This window comes from Dasypus novemcinctus, chromosome 4, assembly GCF_030445035.2.
Source record: "Dasypus novemcinctus isolate mDasNov1 chromosome 4, mDasNov1.1.hap2, whole genome shotgun sequence".
Classification (NCBI taxonomy): domain Eukaryota; kingdom Metazoa; phylum Chordata; class Mammalia; order Cingulata; family Dasypodidae; genus Dasypus; species Dasypus novemcinctus.
In genome coordinates, this window is record NC_080676.1 from 25,053,844 (window position 1) to 25,066,121 (window position 12,278).

The 12,278-nt window shown below is 38.8% G+C and overlaps 1 protein-coding gene across 3 annotated transcripts in view; it reads left to right on the top strand.

Moving 5' to 3' along the window:
• The first annotated feature begins 1,773 nt into the window (after window positions 1-1,773).
• The window catches only part of MME (membrane metalloendopeptidase), a 120,153-nt gene continuing 109,648 nt past the window's right edge, over window positions 1,774-12,278 (top strand). The window contains exons 1-3 of one of the 3 annotated variants that reach the window (XM_004448464.4): window positions 1,774-2,256; window positions 6,714-6,883; window positions 7,593-7,628. In XM_004448464.4, the coding sequence (XP_004448521.2) occupies window positions 6,724-6,883; window positions 7,593-7,628 (196 nt within the window). In that variant the 5' untranslated portion in view covers window positions 1,774-2,256; window positions 6,714-6,723. Of the gene's footprint in view, window positions 2,257-2,396; window positions 2,543-6,382; window positions 6,415-6,713; window positions 6,884-7,592; window positions 7,629-12,278 lie in introns of those variants that run through there. The other 2 variants (XM_004448466.3, XM_004448465.3) reach the window with 2 other exon arrangements.

Sequence of the window (12,278 nt, forward strand, 5' to 3'; positions counted from 1 at the left end):
GTGGCACTGATTCATATCCTTCAAGAGCTGGATTGTAATATATATACGTTCTAATTTTAAACAAATGTTTAAGTTAAAAAATTTTAAATGTTACCTCATGTTTTCAATTTTCAGCTCTAAGTTTAAAGGCACTATAAACAAATCAGGCCATCCTATTTTTTACTAGCATTAAGATATTCCTGAACTGTCAATGTATTCTATTGTCTTCCAAAGGAATTTTTTGTTTAAATTTTTGTGTAAATTGGAAAACAGAACCTAGTTTTAGCTTGCATTTCTGGTTGATACGCATCTCCTCAACATTCATTATTATGTTAATCAGAAGAAATATATGAACTCTTTGGTGTATATATGAAGAAACTGAGAAGTGGCTATACAAAAAAAAGACTTCTGATTCATTTTAATTCATTGTCAATTATTGTAAGGGTAAAAAAACATTTGGTAATTTAGCTGAAAAGTAATAAAAATTAAGCACTGGAGTGTTACACGATCTGAGTTTAACAGAGAATGAATTTGAATAAATTACCTTTTTATGGTTCAATCCTTCCTGTGAAATGAGGAGCATAGTAATTTGGGCAGTTGAGTGAGAATGAACTGGGTTCAAATTCCAGTTTCAATGCTTCCCAGCTGTTAATTGTTCATGGCATAAGCCAAGCACCTTACTTTCATTTGGGTGATAATTACACCATGTTTCAGAGTTGTTATGAGGATTAAGTACAGTAGGAAATATACACAGAGAAAGAGAATAAAGCACACAGATATGGAAATAGCACTTTTTTTTTTTAAAGGAGGTATCAGGGATTGAACCCAGGACCTACTACATTGGAAGCAGGCATTCCACCTCTGAGCGACATCTGCTCTCCAAGCAGTAGCACTTTTGAAGTATATACAGATATCTTTATATTAATCTGATTATTTAAAGATCAACTTTTAAAAAGTCTTTTCACTGGATTCCACATGCTATTTCATTAACAGATCACTTTCTCCTTGTTTTTCAGCTTCCTCTACTATGAAAAGGATGTAAAATATTTCAGTACAAAGGGACCCCTCTCAAGCAGTGATTCATTGTGGTGTTAAAAACAGATTTTACATTCAGGAAAACACACTTTTATTTCAGGGTGAATACCCCAGGTTTTATGTTTACAATTATACATGATTCAAAGTAGGAAAAGGGTGGATAGGAAAGCTACTTATATACTTAGCAATGGATAACTGAATTAAAAATCCTGAAAGCAAAAAACAAATTAAGGGAGTTTGGGTTCTCTTGAGCTCCTTGACAGATATAACTGCTAAAGGCAGCTTATACTTTTTGTTGCAAAAAGTATTTCCTTGTTGTTATTTTTACCCACTTGAGAAGGTACTGTAGTTATCTTTAGTAAAAATGGTGTGCTACTTGGCTGCAGTAAATTGACAAGGATCCAGACACATTACAGTCAATTTTAGTAGGTAAACACTTGCATTTATTTTTCTGCTCCCCCTGCTCCAACTCCCACCCCCCACATCATCCCCTCAGGTACCCAACAGAGTAAGATTCCCAGGAATCAGTCGGAGGGAGTGAAGGTTTCAGTACAGATGGTAGCTCTTGACATCATAGTGGTCTGACCAAGGGGAAAAAAAGGAAGGAAAGGAAGAATGAGAAAAGAGGAAAAGAAAAAGAACAGGGAAGAGAAGGAAAAAGGGAGAGAGAGGGAGAGAGAGAAAATAAAGAAACGGAAAAAGAAAAAGGAGGGAAGGGAGGGAGGGAGGGAGATAGAGAGACAGGGAGAGAGAGAGAAAGAATAGAATCAGAAAGACAGAGGGAGGCTTGGATGAAGGGAGGAAAAAGAAGGAGCTTAAGAGTGAGAGTCTTTCTGGTTTCAGGTCCACTGGGGAGAGAGCTAGAACCTTCATCAGCACTACAGAATCCTGAAGAGGAAATGTATTGTTTTCTCGAAAGCCTCGAAGCTAAGCAATTCCAAGAATGTCTGGCAAAGCCCTTTTGGGAATGGTGAGGTGGGGGACTGCGGGAGGGGTTCTCTCTCACCGCCCTCCCCCGCCCCCGGCCCCCTCACATGATGTGACAGGATTTAGGAGACCTAGCGGAAACCTTCAGGTCATCCAGGGAACTGCTCCTCTCGCTGGTCCTGCAGCGGCGAGGCGAAGGGGGGGTGAGAGCGCCGAGAAGCGCGGGGCGCGGAGATGTGCAAGTGGCGAAGCTTGGCCAAGCGCAGGCGGGAGCAGTCGCCCAACTCCCGGCGCGGGCTCTGCTGAGAGGCCACGGTGAGTTTCCCCGGGTGCGTGTCCGCGGGATGCCCATGTTCCCGGTTGCCCCCGGGCCCGGGCCCGGCCCGACGCGGGCCCGGAGCCCTCCCCGGAGTCCGGCCGCGGCTCCGCGCCGCCGCCCGCCGCCCGCAGCCCACGCCGCTCGCGGTGCGCCCGGGCGGGCTCTCGGACAGACCCGCGCGCGGCGGGGCTCTGCGGCCGCCGCCGCCGCCGCCCGGCCCCGCGCGCTCATTGGTCGGGATGTGTCTGCTCAGCAGCCTCCAACTTCTCCCAGATCCCACTGGTGAGTCCCGGGAGAGCTAGCTGGCCCCCGGGAGCTGGGGGAGAAGGGTCTGATGCGACGCGCGCCCGGGGCAGTGGGAGTCCGTGGGAGTCGGTGGGACGGGCACCGGGAGGGCAGAGCGGCTTAGGTCCGAGCGCCCAGGACCCCGAGGCCGGGGGCGAGGGAGGCGTGCCCTGAAACGGAGCCACAACTGGGACCTGAAGTACGAGGGAGAGGGGCAGAGGAGGCGACCTGGAGGAGGGTTCTGCAAGAGATGTCAGGTCCATCTCCAGGTTCAGTTCCGCAGCTCCCTGCAGCCTCTGCCTCGGGAAGTTACGTTTGGTTACCGGTATCAGAGCTACCAAATTACAGCGGGGCTGATTTGGGGGCTGGGGATTTCTCATTTTGCAGGAGAGACACTGGTTTTCTGTTTTGTTTTTTTAAGCCAAGGGTTGTTTTGATTTTACTTTTGGAGGGATTTTCTTCACATTTCTATTTTTACTTTTCTTAACCTGGAGATCTCTTCATTTTGCTTTGACCCTTAATTTCCTATTATATAATTTATGCTGATAGCGAGTTTAAATCACAGGAAGGTTGGTTGGCGGGACGGGAGGGAGGGTGGTTCTTTTGTATAGGAAAGTTTTAAGACCCAGTCCTACTTAACCGGTCTACTTGAATTATTTGAAAATAAGAGTAATTGCAACGGAACATCTCTCTTTAACCTCTCGATCAAATCTATTCCTCCTCATATAGGGCTCAAATGGCATTTTTTATTAAACTGAAAACTAGTCCCTGACTTACAGTGTCAGCATTTGGAAGCTGCTAATGGGCGCACCAGCAAAGAAGGCATGTAGCTTCACTCTCTTGCATTACTGCTGCGTTCCAGAGCTTTAAAAAAAATATTTAGTCTGTTAGTTTCTTGGACTCTATGCTGTGTGTTTGGTTGTACAGCTACACTACACAGGGGAGTAGTATGTTGGGGACTTGGTGTCCAGGACTCCATATTCCCGGCAAGCAGGGTTCTTAATAATTAATGTCGGAAGAAACAAGATTTCTTCTGTGTACCTGCCCTTCTCAGCTCCTGAGACTACAGTTTAAATACTGAACTTGTTTCTCCCTCTTCCTTGCCTCAGTTTCCATAACACAAACTGTAATTACACGGCACAACCTCAAGGGCTCTGCAGACATAAGATAATATAGTACTATGATGTGAAGATGACCATTGCTCATTAGATTTATAAATTTCTCTTTAACAAACAAGTTATCCTCCAAACCCTGTGACTTCTCTATTCGATAAACTGATATCTTTATACTCAATTAGTATAAGGATTGCTGCTTTACATTGCTTTGAAATCAAGCTTATACTTAGGTAAAATAGCCATTCGATTCTTTCTGTGATGATATGAAGCTGTAGTTTGCAGGAGAACTCTTGTTGAATCAGACCTCCTAAATCTCTATTCTCTTCTGTGGAAGTGTCTACTTTTTTGGCTTACGTTTTCTGACATATCTCTAATTGAGATAAAATGTTTTAGGGATATGAGTATGTTTTTACATGTCCTGGTTTAAATGGGACTAGAAGTACCTGTACCAACTTTATAATTTTATTTTGTATTCTCTTATTTAATTAACACCCTCTTTCAAATGAGGTTGAGTGTGGTTGAGTTAGATACATATTCAAATATCTGGGGGTGAAGTCTGTTCTGTACAGGGGATCACGATTTTGACCCCTCCTTTCTTAAAAGAAAATGGTAAGTCCATCAGAATTAACTGGAGATAAGTGAAATTTACTAGTGGTTTAAACTTGTATCATTTCTGCCTCTGCCTAGTGCTATTGAAAAGTGCTACTTAGAACCCAAAGACTTTGTTGAAGAATTTACAGAGTTTACAAGGTGGGGGCAGATGGAGAAGGAATTTGCAGAAGATTCAAAGATGATACTCCTTTGATGCAGGCATCAGTCACTGCCTTAATTTCCCCATAACTATTTCTACAGCTTTAGACACAGACCATTAAGAGCTCAGCTGCCTCAACACGCCAATTTCAAGGGTAGGAAGAAGACACTGGGGCAAAGTAACCCAAAGAGAGAAAGAAATGTCTGCCAACTAGCTTTACTGCCCCATGAAGCCTGGCAGTGCCAAATAAGCACTTTTAATATATCCCTGTGCCTGCCCTGTCTACCCTGCTCTAAGTTTTACTTAGAGAAGCTGATTGCCTTTTAACTAAAAGGAAAATGAGTCATTTTATACCAGGAAACTATTACTATTATTATTAGCATCGTCATCATCATTAGAGTGATGGGAGAAATAAATACTCAAGGGGAAATACTAGAACAAAAATGTTTAATATTAAGATATTCTTTAGGTTAGTCCTGAAAGCTTCTGGGGAAATTGGGGAAATTATGCTTTGTATTGTTTACCTCTGTATTCTGTCCAAGTATTAAATTTGTTCCTATGTTTTCCTTCTCAAACTGCCACTCCTGCAGTGGACATATCTATTAAAACAGGACTACCATCAATATAATTCTGTACCATAACCCCAGGGGCTGTGTGAATAAGCCAACAGGAGTTACATAACCATTAAGTAAGACATTTTAACACTCAGGTACATTACATTGCACTTTTACTGAGCAAGCATGGTTTTCATTGTCTAATAAAGTATTTTTACTTGATAGTTTGTCTTTGGTTATAGCCTCATGTAATCAAGGGGGCAGCATGCTTAAGACTTTGTATCCAGAACTCTAAAGTCCAGTAGTGTTCACTTATTAGTAACTCACTGGGGACACTAAATTTCTAGTTATTTGCTGGATCTCCTAGACCACACTTGTAGAGTCTGTTTCTGATTTCCCCTGTGCCTCAGTTTCCATAAAACACATCCTCAGGGAATTGTATTTATTCAACAAAGTTTTTTAAACATAAGAGCATTTCTGAGCAGTCACTCCATCTAGGAACTAAATTATAACTAGTTAATATTCATTCATCTATAAACAGCTAATGTTAACTTAAGTTGTTCTCTTTCTACAGTCATGGAGAAAAATTGGAATTGTCCTACGCTTTGGTGAAACACTGATTTAAAAAAATCATTAGGCCACTAAAGGAAATATAATGAAATTTAACATACACTCGCATCCACTTAATTTTCTTCCTAAACTTGGTCAAGAAGATGTAAAACAGCCTTTGCTACATGATGCTCTTTTACTTCAAACAGTGCCAAAATATGTTCTTTATAAAGAGCATTTGTTAGTTGTGAAATCTTGGGCAAGTTATCTGACTTTTCTGTGCCCCAGTTTCCTAGATTTAAGAACTGAAATAATAATCACCTTATGAAGATTGAATGAGTTAGTACCTGCAAAGCACTACAAACTGTGACTGAACCATAGGAAATACTAATAAAAGCTATTATTAGTTTAAATACAAGTTAAACATATATCTTAACATTTAATACCCTCACCCAAAAGGTAGAATTTTTCAAATCATATTTTTTTCTTCCCCAGTTGCACAAGGAAACATTGATTATAGTTAATATCTTTCATCTCAGAGTATGAATTGGCAACTTTTGTTTGAGTGAATGACGATTTTCAGAATGTTGTCTAACCAGTTAATAGAGACTCATATCAACAGCAGTAGTAACTTTGAACTGTAAAAGTTTCTAAGACTTAAAAATAAACTACCTGTAGTATTTGTTCTGTTTTGTTTTTATCTGTATTCATATTTCAAATTACTGCTTAGTCAAAACCTCAAAGTATTAGTCATTGATTCCTGAGCTTATAAAGGAAGCCACTGGAGCAAGATAAAAAATTAATCTTTGACTTTAGTCCAAAGTTCAGAAAGGTGGGTTTAAAACTTTCCTTGGTGATAGTGCAGCAGTTATTTCCTGTGAACTGCTGAAGTAATCCTATGTGAGTATTTAACTGAGTCTCTGTTTAATTTTGCTTGACTCTTCTGTGATATCTCCAAAAAAGCCCCACAAGTTAGTGACCAGGACCTGTCAAATAGGCGTGGTTCTACACCCTTCCCATTTCACAATGAAAATTTAGACTTTCAACAAATAACTTTTATGTCTAATTTAAAATAAATTAACCTTTTACTTTTATTCAGCCACATTAAGCATTCAGAAAATTGCATATATGTTTTCTTATCATATCTATTTATTTGTTTGTTATTAGTAGTTTTATTATTTTTTTTTAATTCTTTGTAGATTTTAGGTGATGGGCAGATCAGAAAGTCAGATGGATATAACTGATATCAACACTCCAAAACCAAAGAAGAAACAGAGATGGACCCCACTGGAGATCAGCCTTTCAGTCCTTGTCCTGCTCCTCACTGTCATAGCTGTGACAATGATAGCCCTCTATGCAACCTATGATGGTAAGTTACTCCCATCCATATGCACACAGAAATGCAAGAGAGAGTGAAATCTTCATCTTATGCTCTTACCATCCAACAAACAAATGTGAGATCCACAAAATGATGTTGTAAAGATTCATTGGTAAAATGTAACATGAATATGTCAAACAGTTAACTTTGAAGTACAATATCTTTTTATATTTGAGCTAAGTTATTTTCAAGTATATTTAGAATGCTCATGCTTATTTTATGATTCTAATGTATAATTTTATTTGACTAAAGTATATACAATTTAATGGCCAACTTCATTAGTCAACTTTGTTGTGTCGTTGAAATTCTAAAAGGCTCCACAGGAATTTAAAAGGTCTAATTTGAATCTTAGAAGTTTTTCATGATAAAGATTAAAAAAGGTTTGGTTCCTTAATGGAAAAAAAAGAGAATACCAGATTAAAAAATTATTTCAATTCAGTAAGTATAGGGCCTAGTGATTAGAGATGAAAATATAAACCTATTTTTCTTCATGATCAAAAATTTTAATTTAGGATTTGCCTATTTTATTCACCTATTTTTTTAACCACTGACAATGGTTAAATAAATGGTATGATACCTACATTTTAGTTCTTGTTTTAAGGACTTGCTTGTTTAATTGGACAGTTTTAAAAATAACAGGTAGGGAAAAATTAGAAAATATGTATTACAAGTATTTATGAATGTACCCTCCTTTTTCTAGATGGTATTTGCAAGTCATCAGACTGCATAAAATCAGGTAAGTCTTTTTTTAAATTAATAATTTTACAATTAATGAATACCATTCAAAAAGCCAATGCTTATAGATAAATCTCGACATTTGCTTTGTTTATACTCTTATTCATTAAAGATCACTTATTTATATGTTGGACTTTCTATTCAAGGAAAATCAAAATGCATATCAGTCCTCAGAGTAATTAACTACTTCATTCTAAAAAATGTAATTCACTGTTTTTAGCCTTGGGATGTACGGTAGAGCAGAGCAGTAAAGAACTTTATCTCTGGCTTCTTGGAGTTTGCCATCAAGTTGGATAAACAAGATCAAAACACAGGAAGTGGTTAACATCCTCTCATTAAGTGCTAAGTTTCTTGATGAAAATCATTAGAAGGGTAGGAACTAAGAAGGGTGCAATGTGTAGTCAAGAACATTTTCTAGAGAAGATTTGAGAGGGCCCTTAGGATTTTGAAGTGGATGCAGCCTAGGAAGGAATTCCAAACAGAAAAAGAAAAACAGAAATAAATCATGTTGTTGAGAAGGGGTGAAAATCTAGGTTTAATAGATGGGGGCACATTGTGGAGAGTCTGGAAAATCCATGTGTTAGCCTTAACATGGCACTAAAGAAGTCATGGGTATTTTCTTGAGAAGAGGAGTGATCAGACAAAAGTTGAAAGATGAGTCTGGGAATGGTAGGCTGGATGGATTGGGTGAGAAAAGATAAAGCGTGGTAGAGGGCTGTGTGCACAGGGATGGGCTGCTGCTCTAATCCAGGTGTGAGCTGAGAAGGCCTGTCTGTGGTGGGATGAGAGAACTGTGAGACGACATGAACGAGAACTGGAATGATAGAACATACGTGACTTGCTAAATGAAATGAAAGACATGCACAAGTTCGAAATGACACCACATTTTAAAACCTGGGGAACTGGGGAGAATGGTGGCAGTCCCCACAGAAATAGAGGAGTTAGGGGGAGGAATGTGATTAATATGGACCCAGATGTGTTTGGTCTAAGCCAGGGTAACATGCAAGTGAAGATGGACAGGAGGAAGATAGAGATGGGATCTGAGTCACTGGGGCTCTGGATTTGGCTTCTGTCTGCTCATGGGTGAGACCTGAAGCCTTGAGAGAAGTTGAGTGCTCAGAAGGAGAGGAGAAAAAGGACAGGCCTGAATTTAAGATTAAGAGTAACCTTAATCCCAAATTAAGGTTAAAGGAAAAGAAAAATCAGAGGTGGAGACAGCAGTGTATAGAGCTACATGTCACATCAATAGGGTGGTGGGGGAAAAAGGACCATTTGACAAGCAGAAGAAAAATATTTGGGTACAATTTAGCAGAGATGTCAAGTGTATTAATGACTGAGAAACTAGGAGGAAATTAGGGTCAATATATAAATGAAAGTTTCTTAAAACAGTATAGGCACAAACACAGGATAGCTGGAAGAGAGAAAAGGGAAAGGGAGGATTTGGGGGGGTGGTGAGGAAATGGTAATTTTGACAAGTTGGGACATCTCCCAGCTAAGGCACTGATTGTCACAGTCTGCTAGACTTGAGCCTTGTGCAGCCATTTCCCCGGGGAATAAAGCGACTTTTTTGTCTGGGAAAGCGCTTGTATGGGAAAGTGAACCTTACGCTGAGCAACAAATGACTGATATCCAAATCAGGTCTGCCTCAAGCCACACACATCATGTTTTGGGACGTGTAGCCATTGTACTTGAGGTCCAGAGTATAAAATAAAAATTAAAAAGCAGTACAGAAAAGCCATGGGCACATATTTATGACGTTAGATGATAACCTATCATTTTGAGACCTTTTTACTTCGTATTTTATCAAGGTCAGTGAATAACCAAAACCCACGTAAGAACATCCAACAGAAAATGGTTAAAATCATTTGGGACAGGTTAGTTTTTAGAATAAATGTAGACATTAGAATGGAGATATAGGCTCTCAGTAAAGGACATGAGTATTGGGTTTACATCCGTGTGTGTTTGGTGTACATTTATGAAATATTTCAAGCAACTTATTTTATATGTATTCCTATCTTCACCCACAGATTATTTTGAAGCAAATCCCACACATTTCATGATTTCATCTCTAAATAGTTTACCATGTATTTTTCCAAGGTATGACTCCCTTTTCAAAATGCAAACCCAATACCATTTATACACCTAAATAATTAATAGATTATTATCAAAATCTCATCCATATTCAAATTTCTCCAATTGTCTTTTGAATTTCTTTTTACATTTTGTTCTTATTGGGATCCAGTGATTTCTATATATCAAAATTAGTTGATAGGTCAAAGTCTTGGTCAATCTTTAAGTTCTCTCTTCTCTTGCTTTCTCCTCATACACACATCCACACATACACACATTCTCTAATTTTCATTCTCTCTCTTTTCCTTGCATTTTATTTTTAAAGTAACTGCATTCTTTGACTAGGTAGGCTTATTTTTATAACATCTTAGTTAATTTTTGCCCCAGAGATCTGGGCTGTTTCCTGCAGGATGGCACCAGTATAACACCCCCAAGGAGCAATGTAACATTTGGAATCTGGTGTCTTAGCTGTGGCTTAATGTTAAGGAGATAGCTTTTTTTTTTTTTAATAGTGCTTGGCAAACTGTCACCTTATTAAAATATATTTAACCTATATCCTCTAGTTGTAGCTTAGAAATCATACCACATGTAAAACACCTTCCAGCACTAACTTGGCAGAAAAATAAATGCAATAGAAATAACTTCAGTGGTAAACAAGTTTGCTCTGTCTTATTCTTCATTCTGTTCTTTGCGTTCACAAACTGTTAGAATACTTTCATATTCTGAGTTACTGTTCTTCCTGGGGAAAAAGTGATGACACACTCATAGTTACACACTTCACTGCCATGCATATACATACATAGCCCTTTACTGGTCAGGACATTTTATTTGCCACAGAGAAAACAACTACTGCTTTTAGAGGCTGCTATAAATTATAAACACTTGGGAAATCCCAGAGAAAGAAAGTAATAAAGGCAAGAGAGAGAGAAAAGTGGGTGGAAAGGAAAAGAAAAGAAAAATGTAGATGAAATGAAAAGCATACTACCAACAATTTTATAGCTCACTTTAAAAGACTGGGAGAGTGAAACCTGAGAATAGAAATTCTTGAGAATTGGAAAAGTAGGCATTGATATCCATGGCACTACTTTAAGTGAAAGTTGGTTCCAACTTGAATCTTTCTCCCAGTGGAACATATTGTCATGGCAAATGTGCTTTTCTCTTTGATCCTTTGAAGTAAAAGAATAGATGTAAAGCCATGCCAAGTCTTATAAAATACTACAGAAGGCTATGGATCATCTTGAACTCTTTTAGGTGTTAATTACTTTAAATTAGAGCATCTGGAATATAATTATTTATAATACATATATATATATAATGATGTGTGTAATATACTTTTCAACATTACTTAAATATACAGGAAATAACTTGCCTACATATGAAATTTATCAGTATGAAAGAGCAATTAAACCTAAATATAAAAATACTATTTAACAAATAATTTTTAAGACTGTTCAAGATCCTACCATTAAAGTATTTGTAGTAGTGCTCATCTCTTATTTACCATGTAGATTGTCAAAAGATCTTGTATGTGATTTCTCAAATATCTCTGTAAGCCTAAATCCTGAAACTGACTTCCATTGCATGTTGCCTTCCTAACTCAGAAGGTTTGAAGGAATCGTGGTTTTGAGCAGGATTTCTCAACTTCATCACTGTTGACATTTTGGGATAAATCTTTGTTGTGTGACAAATGCTCTTATGAGTATTTCGGCATGTTTAGTTAGCATCATCCCTTGCCTCTGTTCCAAATTGTGGCAAAATGTCTCTTAGGCATTGCACCGTCTCCCCTGGGCAGGCAGGGGGTTGGGGTAAGGGTGGGGGTGGCCAGAATTGCTTCCTGTTGGGTACTACTGACTGATGTGATCTCAAGAGGCATTCAATGCTTTTCCCTTTGTGATAGGCAGACTAACAACACACCCGCCCCCTTCCAAAATATGTCATTATCCCCAAAACCTGTGTACATGGCAAAAAGGCATTTACAGGTGTCATTAAATTAAGGCCCTTGAGTGTAGAGACCAGTTTGTTGTATCCAGGTGCCCCATGTAATCATAAGGGCACTTATAAAAGGGTCAGAGTCTAAGAAAGAGAAGTGATGTGTGCGGCTTCTCGCAGCTGGAGAAGGCAAGGAAGGAATTCTCTAGAGCTCCAGGAGGGGTACAGCCCCGATGGCCTTTTTTAGCCTTCTAAATTCCTGAACTATTAAGATAGTAAATTTGTGTTGTTTTGCACCGTTAAGTTTGTGGCAATTTGTTACAGCAGCAAGAAGAAACTATCTTACAGCCTTCCATAGTTCCTTCATTTTTAGACTGTCTTTGAAGACTTAAACACTAAAATGCTATTTTATTACTTAAATTGAGGTATACAGTGTAAAGGAATAGAAAGGGAAGGATTGCTGTAGATGAACAGAATAATACTAGTTGGCACTTACTGAGTGTTTACGTGCCTGGCTCTCTTGCAAACAGTTTACGTGTATTAACTCATTTGATCCTCATAATGACCCCGTGAGATAGGTAAATTACTGCCTCCTTTTTGCAGATGAACAAAGTTGGTTTGGGATTCAAACCCAAGCAGCCTGGGTCCAGGG